Source organism: Ranitomeya variabilis, chromosome 2 (assembly GCF_051348905.1).
Source record: "Ranitomeya variabilis isolate aRanVar5 chromosome 2, aRanVar5.hap1, whole genome shotgun sequence".
NCBI classification, from domain to species: domain Eukaryota; kingdom Metazoa; phylum Chordata; class Amphibia; order Anura; family Dendrobatidae; genus Ranitomeya; species Ranitomeya variabilis.
Genome location: NC_135233.1, coordinates 789,715,496 through 789,728,989, shown reverse-complemented (window position 1 = coordinate 789,728,989; position 13,494 = coordinate 789,715,496). Strand labels below are relative to the sequence as shown.

The following is a 13,494-nucleotide window of genomic DNA, read 5'->3' as shown; positions in this document are numbered from 1 at the left end:
AAACCCAGTTAAACAGGAGCTCCTCAGTCGGGTCAAGACTCAGATTTCTTCTTGATGCCATGCTTGGTGGAAAGCCCAAAAGACACACACCACAAGTCACATCAAGCAATCACACATGTTGCTAAATGCCTTTATATAGGTGTTGCCCAAATGTTGTCTGATTGATTTGGGATTTCCGCAAAAAAAAACGGATTGCATACGGATTGCATACGGATGTAAAACGGATGTAAAACGGATGGTGCGAATAAAAACGCATTGCACTCGCATTACACTCGCATGACAATCGCATACGCTACATCCGTTTTTTCGGTCCAGATTACGGACCGATTTGTCTCTCAGCAGTGGAAATGTACCCTTAGGGTGAAATCTGCGGCTCAGCTGCACCATTTTCACTAGAATTCGCAATGAAAATGCCCATAGATAAATAGGACCGAAAATATACTTTTATTATGATAATTATATATAAAATAAAAAACAAAATAAAAAAACAGAAACAATAACGGCAAACAACCTAATAGATAAAGGATTCACTATAAATGATGCCCTGTACTGACCCTCTCACAGGGAGCAGGTGGAGTGGGCAGTAACTTCTCTCATTTTTCGTGACGCTGCCTCACTTGATTGTATGTGTACCAAGTCCATAGCAAACAGCTAGAGTGTGGAGGTACAAACACAAGTGCCATTGTTCATTTCTCCCCCCAGGAGTTAATAGAAGGGTTACAGCTTCATTGTGTGAACTGTTTACTGTTGGCCATGACAACAACCGCAGCTTGACAAGGTGCAGCTCTCTATATAGGAGACTGACTGTGAGAGAGTGTAATATTTGTATCATTAAAGTAAAGGAATGGACGAGAGACATTGGTGGATAGCAGGAAAAGTGCAGCAAGCAGTGGATAATGCCAGCGAAGAGAGCTCCGCTGCCTTAGAAGCCTTCATCCTGGAAGCTGACAATCTCCAACTTCTCAACAGGTTTCTGCAGGGTCAGTAGTACTCCTCACATCGGGAAGGGTGTATATCTGAGGGAGGACAGGCATAACTGCATCTGGAAGGAAAGGGTTACCCTCAGATATTCTTCCATACTGAGACACATTGGTATTTACAATGTTACCTGCATTAACTATTGGGGGCATGAGTAACAAAATGTCTTTTGGGCAGCCTATTACTTAACAGTCTGAAGAAACTGAAAAAAAAATCTTGGAGTGCATTTGTTATTTGATATAATTGTATAAGAAAATTGGTTTCACCATAGTTTCAACAAATTTTTCTGACACAAATGACAAAAATTTGGAAAAATAATCCTTCAGACTTGTGCATTGCTTAGTGATCACTGGTCTTACAAGGTCTTACAGCTTGAGTGAAAAATTATAATTTCCAAATGTGTTCTCTTGCCAAAAATGTCAAAAATGTTCTAGATTTTAGCAAATTGTAGAAAATTAGCAGAGGAAAATATGCAAAAATGTCTAATAAATTCTTTAAAGGGTTTTCCAGCCCAACACAAAACCACCAGATTTGGGGTGCCAGGGTCGCATGTACCATGAGGCAAGAGGAGCTTCTCACCTCAGGCCGTTTCTGCGATTTCTATAAGGTGGCAGCACTTGTCGCAGGGCCTCCATCCGAGACAGTGACAACACATAATTCTGGTCAGCATCCTCCTATCTACATGCCCCTGATCCTGCACGGGGGCTGAAATATTTCTGGGACCTTTACCTTTTGGCCTGGCTAGCATAGAGAAGCAATCACTATAGCTTCCTTCCAGCCACATTGAGAATCTGCAGGACAGGACATGGCACTCAACCCACAGAGCTTGTTTTCATGGATGGAAGTGTGTGCAGAATAGTATTTATTGCAACATTGCCAAGATACATGTGTCCACTACTGCACCAAACCACAAGGGCCTATGTTTGTAGAACGTTAGGTGACGAGGAAGAGATATGGGCAGAGACTGCCCTGGGACAATAGTGATTCCAACAGCAGGGACATCTTCCATCACTTCTGCTGCTCCGAATTTTTTCAACTCTTTGGAAAATTTGGAACTACTGACCTACTGCTCTGTGCTTTGCACTCGCACTGGAGCAGTGGAAGTCCACGTCTCGATGATTGCACAAGTAGAGTGGACCCCACTGTTAGATTGTTTTGATGGAGAACCACTGGTAGATGACACTCAGGGCGCAGGGGTAGTGACATTAGTGTGTAGACGGAACTGTTAAGTAAATAAATTGGGATTACAATTGTGAAGCACTCTATGTGATGTATTAGGAGTTCCTTGGGTGAAAAGTTCTTACTTGAATCTGATCTTGTATGAGTGAGGGGTCCCAACTTAAAGTTAACATTGTTTTGGGGGAGAATCAGTCGTAGCCTTCATGCATTGTGTGTAGCTATTGTAAGCAGACTCCTTGAGTTATTCTGTAAGGGGGATACAAGGGACACTTTTTTGTGATAGATGGAACACCTTTAGTTGATACTATATAGGCAATCAGTGGGCCTCAGCTTATGGATAATTCTGTATGGAGACTGAGTAAGGTTGGAGGGTGGCTTCTACCGTGGGATCCAATTTGCTATATATTTTTATGAGTTGTCCCATATCATTCTGTATGGGTTTTTCAAAGGGCAGTAGCTCCAGCTTCCAGCATGATGGTCAGGCTTTTTTGTCCTGAAATCCTCTTCCTACCAAAACCATGGATCATCTACTCCAGAACAGTAGAAAGGTTTTAGGCAGGCGTGAAAAAAATGCTGCACAGTAATAATGCTTTCCAAATTAGAGGTGTTATTAGTTTATTTTTGTCAATTAACAAAAAGCAAAGTGAATGAACAAAAGAGAAATCTAAATCAAAACAATATTTAGTGTGAACACTCTTTGGGGTTGTTGTTTTGCTCCAGAAGCCAATCAGATGCCTACTTGATGTCATTGCATGATGGATAAGTGTCTTCCTGTATTTTGCAGCATTGAGGACACCTTAATCCTGATAAAATCCCAAACTATATTTGCTGAAATGCAGAATCAAACTTGCAAGGAACCTTCACCAACTTCCCAGTTTCCTGCAGACCTCATTATTGTACCGCTCTTCAGCCCTTCAGCGAACAAACTGCCTTCTGTTACGTCCAAATATTTCACATTTTCACTTATGAGATCAGAGTTCCTGCTGCCATTTTTCTGCACATCAGTTCCTATGTTTACATGCACATTTGAGTCGCTTGGCCTTGTTTCTATGTCACAGACATAGCAATTCTTCCATTAAGACCACGACTGGCCAGTCTTCTCTGAACAATAGATGGGTGTAGCTGGGTCCTATTGGTTACTGCCAGTTCTGATCATTATCACCTGTTTGGTAACATTGGTCACTCTTATACCTAACTATAATAATCGTGCAGAATCCCTGACTTTGTGCTATGTAGGTAAAAGAACTGCTGCTGTTTTGAAGACAAAGAGTTGGTGATATCAAATATTGATTTGATCTCTCTTTTATTCATTCATGTTGCATTTTATTAATTGATCAAAATATATACTACTAACACTTATTTTTTTTAAATCGTTCTTACTTTGCTGCAATTTTTCCACACCTGCCTAAATTGTTTTCAAAGTACTATATGTAGCGCCCCCACTGCCGCAGGGCCGAGGGGTACCCGGTACCGGGCCTCTGAGTCTCTGTTCTGGGGTTGTCACGGTGGCTAGGCCCCGGTCCGTGACCCTGCCGAGGGGCGCACAGTAGAATGGTAGGGATCGGTGTAAATGGATGATGATGATAGTGGTGCGGTGCAGTAAATAACGAGGACACCAAGTTGCAGTCTCTTTACCTCTTTACTGAAGATCTCTGGGTCCTCAGTCCAGAATCCGGATAACCAGGCTGCGCAAGTCCGGCCGGTCCAATGGCACCTCCAGAGTTCTCTTAGCAGGTGGAAATCTGTGCCTTCCTTCTAGCGCTATATGTTGCGGTCCTTCCCTGCTGTGCTTACGGAAAGTCCCCACAACTGTTGTGTCTGTTTCTTAAGTTCCCTCACAACTCGATTAGATGATGTTCTGCTAATCCTCCGTCCCTCCCTGATGTTACGGTTGGGACGGCACCCGTTTGACGGGTAGGCTCGGAGCTCTTCCGGGACCCTAGAGTCGCCCCTCTCCACAAGTTGCCCCCCAAGACTGCATAGGTGATTTAAGTGAGACAGCCCGCCTTAGACTGACTGTCCTGCCGCTGTTTAGAGTATTGCTTGAAGCTGAATATTGTGATACTCCCTCGGCGTTCCGGCCACCGGTTGTGCGCCTCAGTAGGATGTTGCTTCGGTCTTACAGCATGACTCCTACTGGTGTTCGCCTTATTGCTTTGATCTCGTTTCTCACTCAGCACAATCTATCTCGCTTCTGATCCTTCCTTGGGCACCGCCGCTATGCTGAGCAGGCACGGTCCCGTTACGTTTGCTCAAGTTGCCAAGCCTCTGCCAGGATCCCACCCCTGACAGAGACCCTACTGTATCTTCCCCTACAACACCCTCTGCCACAAGGTGTTGCCTGGTTCCAACCCAGTCAGCTTTCTCTCTAACTTCCTGCCTGACCCCCAGTTTTACCAGTGTGTGAGGAGTGGCCTAATGAATAGAACCCTTAGCTCCCCCTGGAGGCCCAGCGGTGAAATGTATTGGTGTCTGTGATACCTGATCAGATGAACTCCTTCAGTGCCATCAGACGTACCACAGCTCCCCTTAGTGGCGGACTTTTTTGGCTCCCTCTTGTGGTCACTAGTGATATGACTCTGGGATTGTCTTTCCTCAGTTTGGCACCCACCTGGGTCGTTAGTCCAGGGGTGTTGCTATATAAACTTCCTGAATTCTCAGTCTGGTGCCTGGCATCGTTGTAATCAGTTCCTTTCTGTTTGCTCCTGTCTGCTGGTCCTGGTTCTTGCAAAATTAAGCTAAGTCCTGCTTCTTTGTTTTTTTGGTTATTTGCATTGCTCTTATTTTTTTGTCCAGCTTGTACTAAATGTGATTCCTGATTTTGCTGGAAGCTCTAGGGGGCTGGTGTTCTCCCCCCGGGCCGTTAGACGGTTCGGGGGTTCTTGAATATCCAGCGTGGAAATTTTGATAGGGTTTTTGCTGACCGTATAAGTCATCTTACTATATTCTGCTATTAGTCAGTGGGCCTCTCTTTGCTAAATACCTAGTTCATTCTTACGTTTGTCTTTTCTTCTTACCTCACCGATATTGTTTGTTGGGGGCTTGTATCCAACTTTTGGGGTCTTTTCTCTGGAGGCAAGAAAGGTCTATCTTTTCCCTTCTAGGGTTAGTTAGTTCTCCGGCTGGCGCGAGACGTCTAGAACCAACGTAGGCACGTTCCCCGGCTGCTGCTATTTGTGGTGCTAGGATTAGATATACGGTTAGCCCAGTTACCACCGCCCTATGAGCTGGTTTTTTGTGTTTGCAGACTTGGTATTTTCTTTTGAGACCCTCTGCCATTGGGGTCATAACACTATACACAGTATAGAACATATCATTACTTTCAGTTTAAGAGCACTGAGCCATCTCTACATGACTCCTATGAGGACTCAGGGTTTACCTTCTGTCCTCGTTGTCTATCAACATTATCAAACATTGCCTATAGAACATTAAACCTTCTCATTATTTTTCTTACTGACATGTATGCTGGACACTACGTCTACCCCTACGGGCCCACTGCATCCTTCTTCCAGCTTTCACTTTCTTTCAGGGAACATCATCAGCATTTCTTTACAATTAACTAGTTGGATACATATAACTTTCTCACGCAAACATTATCATCACTTTTTCTTTATCAAAACATTATTGCTATCTCTTAGGGTACCGTCACACATTGAAATTTTCATCGCTGCGACGGCACGATTCGTGACGTCGCAGCGTCGTATGATTATCGCTCCAGCGTCGTAGACTGCGGTCACACTGTGCAATCACGGCGCTGGAGCGATGCCGAAGTCCCCGGGTAACCAGGGTAAACATCGGGTAACTAAGCGCAGGGCCGCGCTTAGTAACACGATGTTTACCCTGGTTACCAGCGTAAACGTAAAAAAACAAACCGTACATACTCACCCGTCGGTGTCCTTCAGGTCCCTTGCCGTCTGCTTCCTGCTCTGAGTGCAGCCGTACACTGAGAGCAGAGCGCAGCACCGCTGTGATCTGCTCTCACTTTCCGGCCGGCACTCAGAGCAGGAAGCAGACGGCAAGGGACCTGAAGGACACCGACGGGTGAGTATGTACGGTTTGTTTTTTTACGTTTACGCTGGTAACCAGGGTAAACATCGGGTTACTAAGCGCGGCCCTGCGCTTAGTTACCCGATGTTTACCCTGGTTACAAGCGAAGACATCGCTGGATCGCTGTCACACATAACGATCCAGCGATGTCAGCGGGTGATCAAGCGACGAAAGAAAGTTCCAAACGATCTGCTACGACGTACGATTCTCAGCAGGGTGTCTGATCGCAGTAGCGTGTCAGACACAGCGATATCGTAACGATATCGCTAGAACGTCACAAATCGTAACGTCGTAGCGATGGAAATTTCAATGTGTGACGGTACCCTAAGTCTCAAAGCAATACCATTCTTTAAGTGCAACACATGAACATCCCCTTTAAGAGGGGACCAAGTCTCTATGAGGTAGCATATCTTCTCAAGCTACTAGTCCGTACTCAGCAAAGGTTCCAGTGTGGTATCTTCACAAAGAGTCCTTTTTGAAGTAAAACCAGTAGGGAGCACCTTTAATAAGGTGCAAACTATTTACAAAAAGTTTGTATCATGCACTGTTCATGATGGCGGCAGTTCTGGTAACTTGTGCAAAAACTTAGAAAAATAAACAAAACAATAGGGGTCCCGGGTCAACAAAGGGATCCCCTTAAAAAGTTAACCCTGAACGGGTTTAGCAGCAAAAAATCAGGAAACAAACAAACAGTTTAGGAACTATTTACATGTTTAAGAGTAGTATTATCTTACTCATCTTTCGGTAGCCCCCACCGGGGCTTCACCTGGCAGGTGGCCCTCTGCAAGCCAGGCAGGTCGGACTCCAAGCTCACTCCCGCGGCCAGGTGCACCCCGTGGGTTCGGGTTTCCTGCACGACCAGGTCGTGCGCTGCGATGAGTGTCTGCGTGGGCCGATGGATAATGCTGGCAGCAGCAGCGGCGGCAGCAGCGGCTTCAGCGGCGAGCTCCTCCCCCTCGGTGCAGGATACCGCCAGAACGGCAGTGCAGCGCTGCATATCCCGGGCCCACCAGCCGCTCCCCTTTAGGTGCCGGCGGTATGTGACCACGTCCCCCGGCTTCAGGAAGGACTTGGCGCCGTCTCCACACAGGCAGGGCTCCACTTCTTCCCGGGTGATGCGGACCCTCAGGGCTGTCCCGATCTCCTGCACGAAGCCCTTTCCCATCTGGGGCAGGTACACAACCACAACTCCCCACTTCGGCAGGGAGCCCTCCAGCAGTTCTCCTCGTGCCTCCCGCTCCACTTCTCGCTGGAACTCTGCGATCAGGTGGTTTCGATATTCCCCCCAGGGGAAGGGCCCGAGGTTATGCCCCCCCGGTGTATTGGTGCCAGACGGCGGGGGCACCGGGGCGTCCCTGGTCGCAGCAGTGGCCGGGTCATGTGCAGGGGTGAGGTAGCCCCCCCGGGGGTCGCGGCACTGGGTACCTTCACTTGCGGTAGCTCCTCCTGCGCCGCTCCCCTCTCCTGTGGAAGGCGTCTGAACCGGGGCCCGTTCAAGCACGGGATGCTCCATCGGCAGCTCCCAAGGATACAAGTCTTCCAACGGGGGCATATCGGAATAATCCACTGGTGATGGGGGTCGATGCGGGGCCATTCTTTTCTGCAGGCCTTCCCTGGTCTCCAGTTCCACCTCATCTGAATCATAGTTTCGTTTCTTCGGTCTCCGCCCGCCATAGAAGATCAAGAGGCGGATCTCTCCTGTCGACGGGCCCGCCCTTAGGATGCAACAATATTTAGACTGGGCGGCCATTGTCCTTCGCGCTCTTTAGTTTGTCTACGCCTACTCCACGCCCCTCTTCTCTTCCTGCGCTCTCCTCAGCGCTGTAATGGCGTAGGATTTTGGTGGCAAATAGCGCAGCACAGTCCTTGCAATAAAGTACAGTCCAAGCACAGTAAATCACAGTTCCAAGGCACACATGACCTGATTCTTCAGGCTTAAGTAGATCCTGTTCGTGACGCCAAGTTTGTAGCGCCCCCACTGGCGCAGGGCCGAGGGGTACCCGGTACCGGGCCTCTGAGTCTCTGTTCTGGGGTAGTCACGGTGGCTAGGCCCCAGTCCGTGACCCTGCCGAGGGGCGCACAGTAGAATGGTAGGGATCGGTGTAAATGGATGATGATGATAGTGGTGCGGTGCAGTAAATAACGAGGACACCAAGTTGCAGTCTCTTTACCTCTTTACTGAAGATCTCTGGGTCCTCAGTCCAGAATCCGGATAACCAGGCTGCGCAAGTCCGGCCGGTCCAATGGCACCTCCAGAGTTCTCTTAGCAGGTGGAAATCTGTGCCTTCCTTCTAGCGCTATATGTTGCGGTCCTTCCCTGCTGTGCTTACGGAAAGTCCCCACAACTGTTGTGTCTGTTTCTTAAGTTCCCTCACAACTCGATTAGATGATGTTCTGCTAATCCTCCGTCCCTCCCTGATGTTACGGTTGGGACGGCACCCGTTTGACGGGTAGGCTCGGAGCTCTTCCGGGACCCTAGAGTCGCCCCTCTCCACAAGTTGCCCCCCAAGACTGCATAGGTGATTTAAGTGAGACAGCCCGCCTTAGACTGACTGTCCTGCCGCTGTTTAGAGTATTGCTTGAAGCTGAATATTGTGATACTCCCTCGGCGTTCCGGCCACCGGTTGTGCGCCTCAGTAGGATGTTGCTTCGGTCTTACAGCACGACTCCTACTGGTGTTCGCCTTATTGCTTTGATCTCGTTTCTCACTCAGCACAATCTATCTCGCTTCTGATCCTTCCTTGGGCACCGCCGCTATGCTGAGCAGGCACGGTCCCGTTACGTTCGCTCAAGTTGCCAAGCCTCTGCCAGGATCCCACCCCTGACAGAGACCCTACTGTATCTTCCCCTACAACACCCTCTGCCACAAGGTGTTGCCTGGTTCCAACCCAGTCAGCTTTCTCTCTAACTTCCTGCCTGACCCCCAGTTTTACCAGTGTGTGAGGAGTGGCCTAATGAATAGAACCCTTAGCTCCCCCTGGAGGCCCAGCGGTGAAATGTATTGGTGTCTGTGATACCTGATCAGATGAACTCCTTCAGTGCCATCAGACGTACCACAGCTCCCCTTAGTGGCGGAGCCACAGTACTGCAACGACCAGGGCTCTGGGGCGCTGCACTATACATACTATATGATGTATCTACATATACTGCACATACACATACTGTATGTACAAACCCGATTCCAAATAAATTGGGATGCTATGTAAAATGTGAATAAAACAAAGAAGTATAGTTCAATAGCTGGTGCCCTTGCATGATGTCCCCTTCTCCCTTCATGCAGGGACGCCGATTTTCTCACTGCCCCAGCCCAATGGCATGGTTCCTCGACCTACTCCTGCTTCCTACTGTGGTACACATTACAGCTCCCAGTAGTGCGCCTAGTGCGTGCATGCTCCCCTGCTCTTAAATGAGCAGCGCACGCATATTGCTAAATACCCTCAGCCTGTTGCTGAGAGGCAGAGTCTCTCAGAAGCAAAGACTGATAGCTCTTAGAAGGTGGAGATCAAAAAAATAAAATCACCTGTCAAAATATCCTAATTCAGCAAGCGGTTAAACATCAACTTAACAAGTGTTCACAATGGAGTAGCACTTTGTACAACTTTGAAGGTCTGTCCACTTTTCCAACACATACAAATGTGGTGCAGAGATTTCTTGAATAATGTTTCTGACCCACACATCATATTTTTCATTGAATTTACAGCAGAAAACAAAAAGATATTGATAATTCGGCCCCAATCTCAGAAGTAGTCTTGAAACATATTTATGCATTATACATTTATGCATATGGAGCTACAGGTAGAAAGTAATTGACAGTCTTCTTTAAACAGTCCTATTTAAAATATGGTAGCCAATAAATTGGAACAGAATGTGTTGTAAATTGGATGGTGTCATTTTTTAAGACTCAATGACATTTCATCCACAAGGATATAATAAAGCATTTGACTTTTTTTTGACTAAAGTAAGACAATATCAAATAAGAGTCATCTTTTATTAATGGGAACCTGTAACTCGATTCATAATAATAATAATAATAATAATCTTTATTTATATAGCGCCAACGTATTCCGCAGCGCTTTACAGTTTAACAGTTTCAAACAACAGTCATAGGTAACAATGTTAACAATACAGCAATAAAGCAAAATAAGACGACCCTGCTCGTGAGAGCTTACAATCTACAATGAGGTGGGGAGATACAAAGTGCAGGTGTGTATTTACAATGATGTATTTACAATGATAGTCCAGCCATCTTCAGGGGGTGGGGGGTAGATGAGATAGTGAATGGGCTACACACACACACACACACACAAACATAAAATGACTGATTAGGGAACGTGATAGGCCGCTCTGAACAAATGAGTTTTGAGTGAGCGCCTAAAACTATGCAAGTTGTGGATGGTCCTAATATCTTGGGGTAGAGCATTCCAGAGGATTGGCGCAGCACGGGAGAAGTCTTGGAGTCGGGAGTGGGAGGTACGGATTAGTGCAGAGGTTAGTCGAAAGTCGTTTGCAGAGCGCAGCGGTCGGCTAGGCCGATAGACAGAAATGAGGGAGGAGATGTAAGGGGGTGCCGCACTGTGGTGAGCTTTGTGGGTGAGAACAAGTACTTTGAATTGTATCCTGTAATGAATGGGCAGCCAGTGTAATGACTGGCGAAGAGCGGACACGTCCGAGTAACGATTAGCCAGATGGACGACCCTGGCTGCTGCATTAAGGATAGACTGGAGAGGGGAAAGTCGCGTGAGGGGGAGGCCAAACCGCCCAAACCACAGGCAGCATGAGTCAGAGCCTGGCTGCAAGATTGCAGTCAGGTAGGTTCTTCTCCGAAACGTTCTGATGTACCAGGGTAATCATAGTTTGGAGAACCAGCTGGGGACCATAGGCAGAGACTAGACAAGTGCCACGGCTGGTTTCTCTCCAGCACCACTCTGTTGATTGTCAACCAACTCGAGCACTGTGGAGAAAAGTTAACCGGAGGCAGTGTTGGACTACTCTCCTCTCTTCATATGGTCCCCAGCCTGTTCTTCAAACTATGGTTTTTCTAAATTGTTGGAGAATTTCAGACAAATATGTACCTGTCTGCAATCATGCAGCCAGGCTCTGATTTATGCAGCCCATGGATTGAGCAGTATGAATCAAAAATCTGGAAGTGCTTCCCTTAAGGACCACTACCATTAATGCTTTCATCTTCTAATCTTGACTAAGCAATGCTATCGAGTTGACTGATAAAATGTAATTTTTTGCTACTCAGATGGAGGTCACCAAGCTATCTTTTTTTTGGTTGAAGCTAGCAACAAAATCAATCCATCTACTTGGAAATTCCAAGTCAAGTCTGATCTCCAGAGTTTGGAAAGTGTGAACTTAAAGACATCTTTCCCCACATTACTTTATTTTCTACGCTTTGAGGTGAGTACAAAGATGTTACCTTACAATGTTGTCTCTTAAAAAGTAGGATTAGATGCTAATAACATGCTTAAAGAATTGCCGCACTAAATACATTTGTCACCTACTTAAGGGTAAAACCGCTCTGCCCCTATTCATCCCATGAATGGAAGTCCAATAGTCCAACATGTAAATGGACTGGTAATGCACATGTGCAGTCACTCCTCCATTCACTGCTATGGGACTTACAGAAAAGCTACCTAGATTCGCTCCATTAATGTGAATGGAGAAATGGCTGCCTATGCTATTTTCCACTCCATTCACACAAGGGACTTTAGGAACCCTGTTCTTGGGATCAGTGGGGATTCCAGCATTCGGACCCCCAGCAATCATACACTTATCACATATCCTGTGGACAGATGATGAATTCGTTTAGTGAAACAAACTCTTCAAAAGAGATTATTCACACATTCTAAACATTTACGACTTATTCAGAGGGTCAGTTGAAAGGGGTCTCCTAGTTCTATCCTCACATACTCTCGCACCTCTCGTCTTTTATCATGTAGCTGTATGCTGCTACTCCCACTTAGGGCTTATTCACACGTCAGTATTTATTCAGTATTTTGCATCATTGTTTGCAAGTCCAAACCAGGAGTGGAACTTACAGAGAAAAACTATAATTGAATGATTGACCCCTGTTCTGTGTTTTGTAGACACTCCTGGTTTTGACATACAAATACTGATGAAATACTGATAAAAAATGCTGATGTGTGAATAAAGCCTTACCTTGCCTGGTAAATCATGGTCCAAGACATCCCTTCCAACAGATAGGTCCCAGAGCAGTTAACCTATCATATAGTTATAGCTTTAAGGGGTGGTTCGAAAGTAAAACCTATTTTAATCCTAAATGCCTATTTAATGTAATAATCTAATCAATTTTCTAGCACACTTTGATTAAAAATTCCATACCATTCACTCTCTATCTCCTTTTTTACTACTTCGACTGATGATGCTGCCTTTGAAATCCGGGGGAAGAGGTTGCTCTATGCTGCTGCAGCCTCTGCCCCTCTTTGACATGAATCATCATCAATGACTCCCGTTTTAGGGGCTAAACGAGTCCCTGCTCTACTGAGCATGCAACGGTTGTCAATTTTTACGTATGCTCCGCAGATTCTGTCAGTAGATTCTATCGCTACCTTTCCAGTACAGTCATCTCTGCTGTCTTCAATCAATTTGCAATTATAAAAGTTCTTCTTCGTCGATTTAGTTTCTCAGTAGATTCTGCCACAATGCAATTTGCACAGTGATAGTGCCCTCCCTTGCAGAAGTAATGAGCCGGCAACAGAGCGCACTGTCAGTGCGCATTGTAAGATTACCCAGCGTTGTGCAAGAAAAGCAGAGACCAGTGCTGGTTGCTGCTCTTCCTGTAATCTTACAACACAAAATGACAGAACTGATGCATTTCTAATGATACATTACCTGTAATGAGAATCTCTGAGCAGGTTTTTGTTATGTTTGTAATCTGAGAGCAGTATGATGTAGGGGCAGAGACCCTGATTCCAGTATCACTTACTGGACTGCTTGGTGCAGTGTTGATAGAATCCCTGTATTCTTTGTTGTAGATGTAGCAGTGATTAGAATGCTGTGCTGTGTATACCCACGCAAGTTGCCAATCAGTGGTGGTGGCAGGGTGAAACAGATTAGCCATATTTGCTTGCATGTGAGACCTAGTCCTCAAGTAATAATATCCTGCTGATAAAACATCGATTGCATTGAAACTACAAGAAAAAGACAGGAAGGTGCTCCTGGTGTAGATCAGACTGACTATGTAGTGCAGGTATTTTAGTACCACTCACCTGTAGTGATGGGTGAACCCGAACAGTAAAGTTCAGGGTCTGTACTGGACACCTA

At 46.2% G+C, this 13,494-nt stretch overlaps 1 protein-coding gene across 1 annotated transcript in view; it reads left to right on the top strand.

Moving 5' to 3' along the window:
- The first annotated feature begins 772 nt into the window (after positions 1-772).
- Positions 773-13,494, top strand: part of LOC143803957 (dynein axonemal heavy chain 5-like) — a 587,287-nt gene continuing 574,565 nt past the window's right edge. Inside the window, exons 1-2 of the mRNA XM_077281707.1 lie at positions 773-980; positions 11,453-11,607. Coding sequence (XP_077137822.1) covers positions 845-980; positions 11,453-11,607 — 291 coding nt within the window. The 5' untranslated portion in view covers positions 773-844. The remainder of the gene's footprint in view (positions 981-11,452; positions 11,608-13,494) is intronic.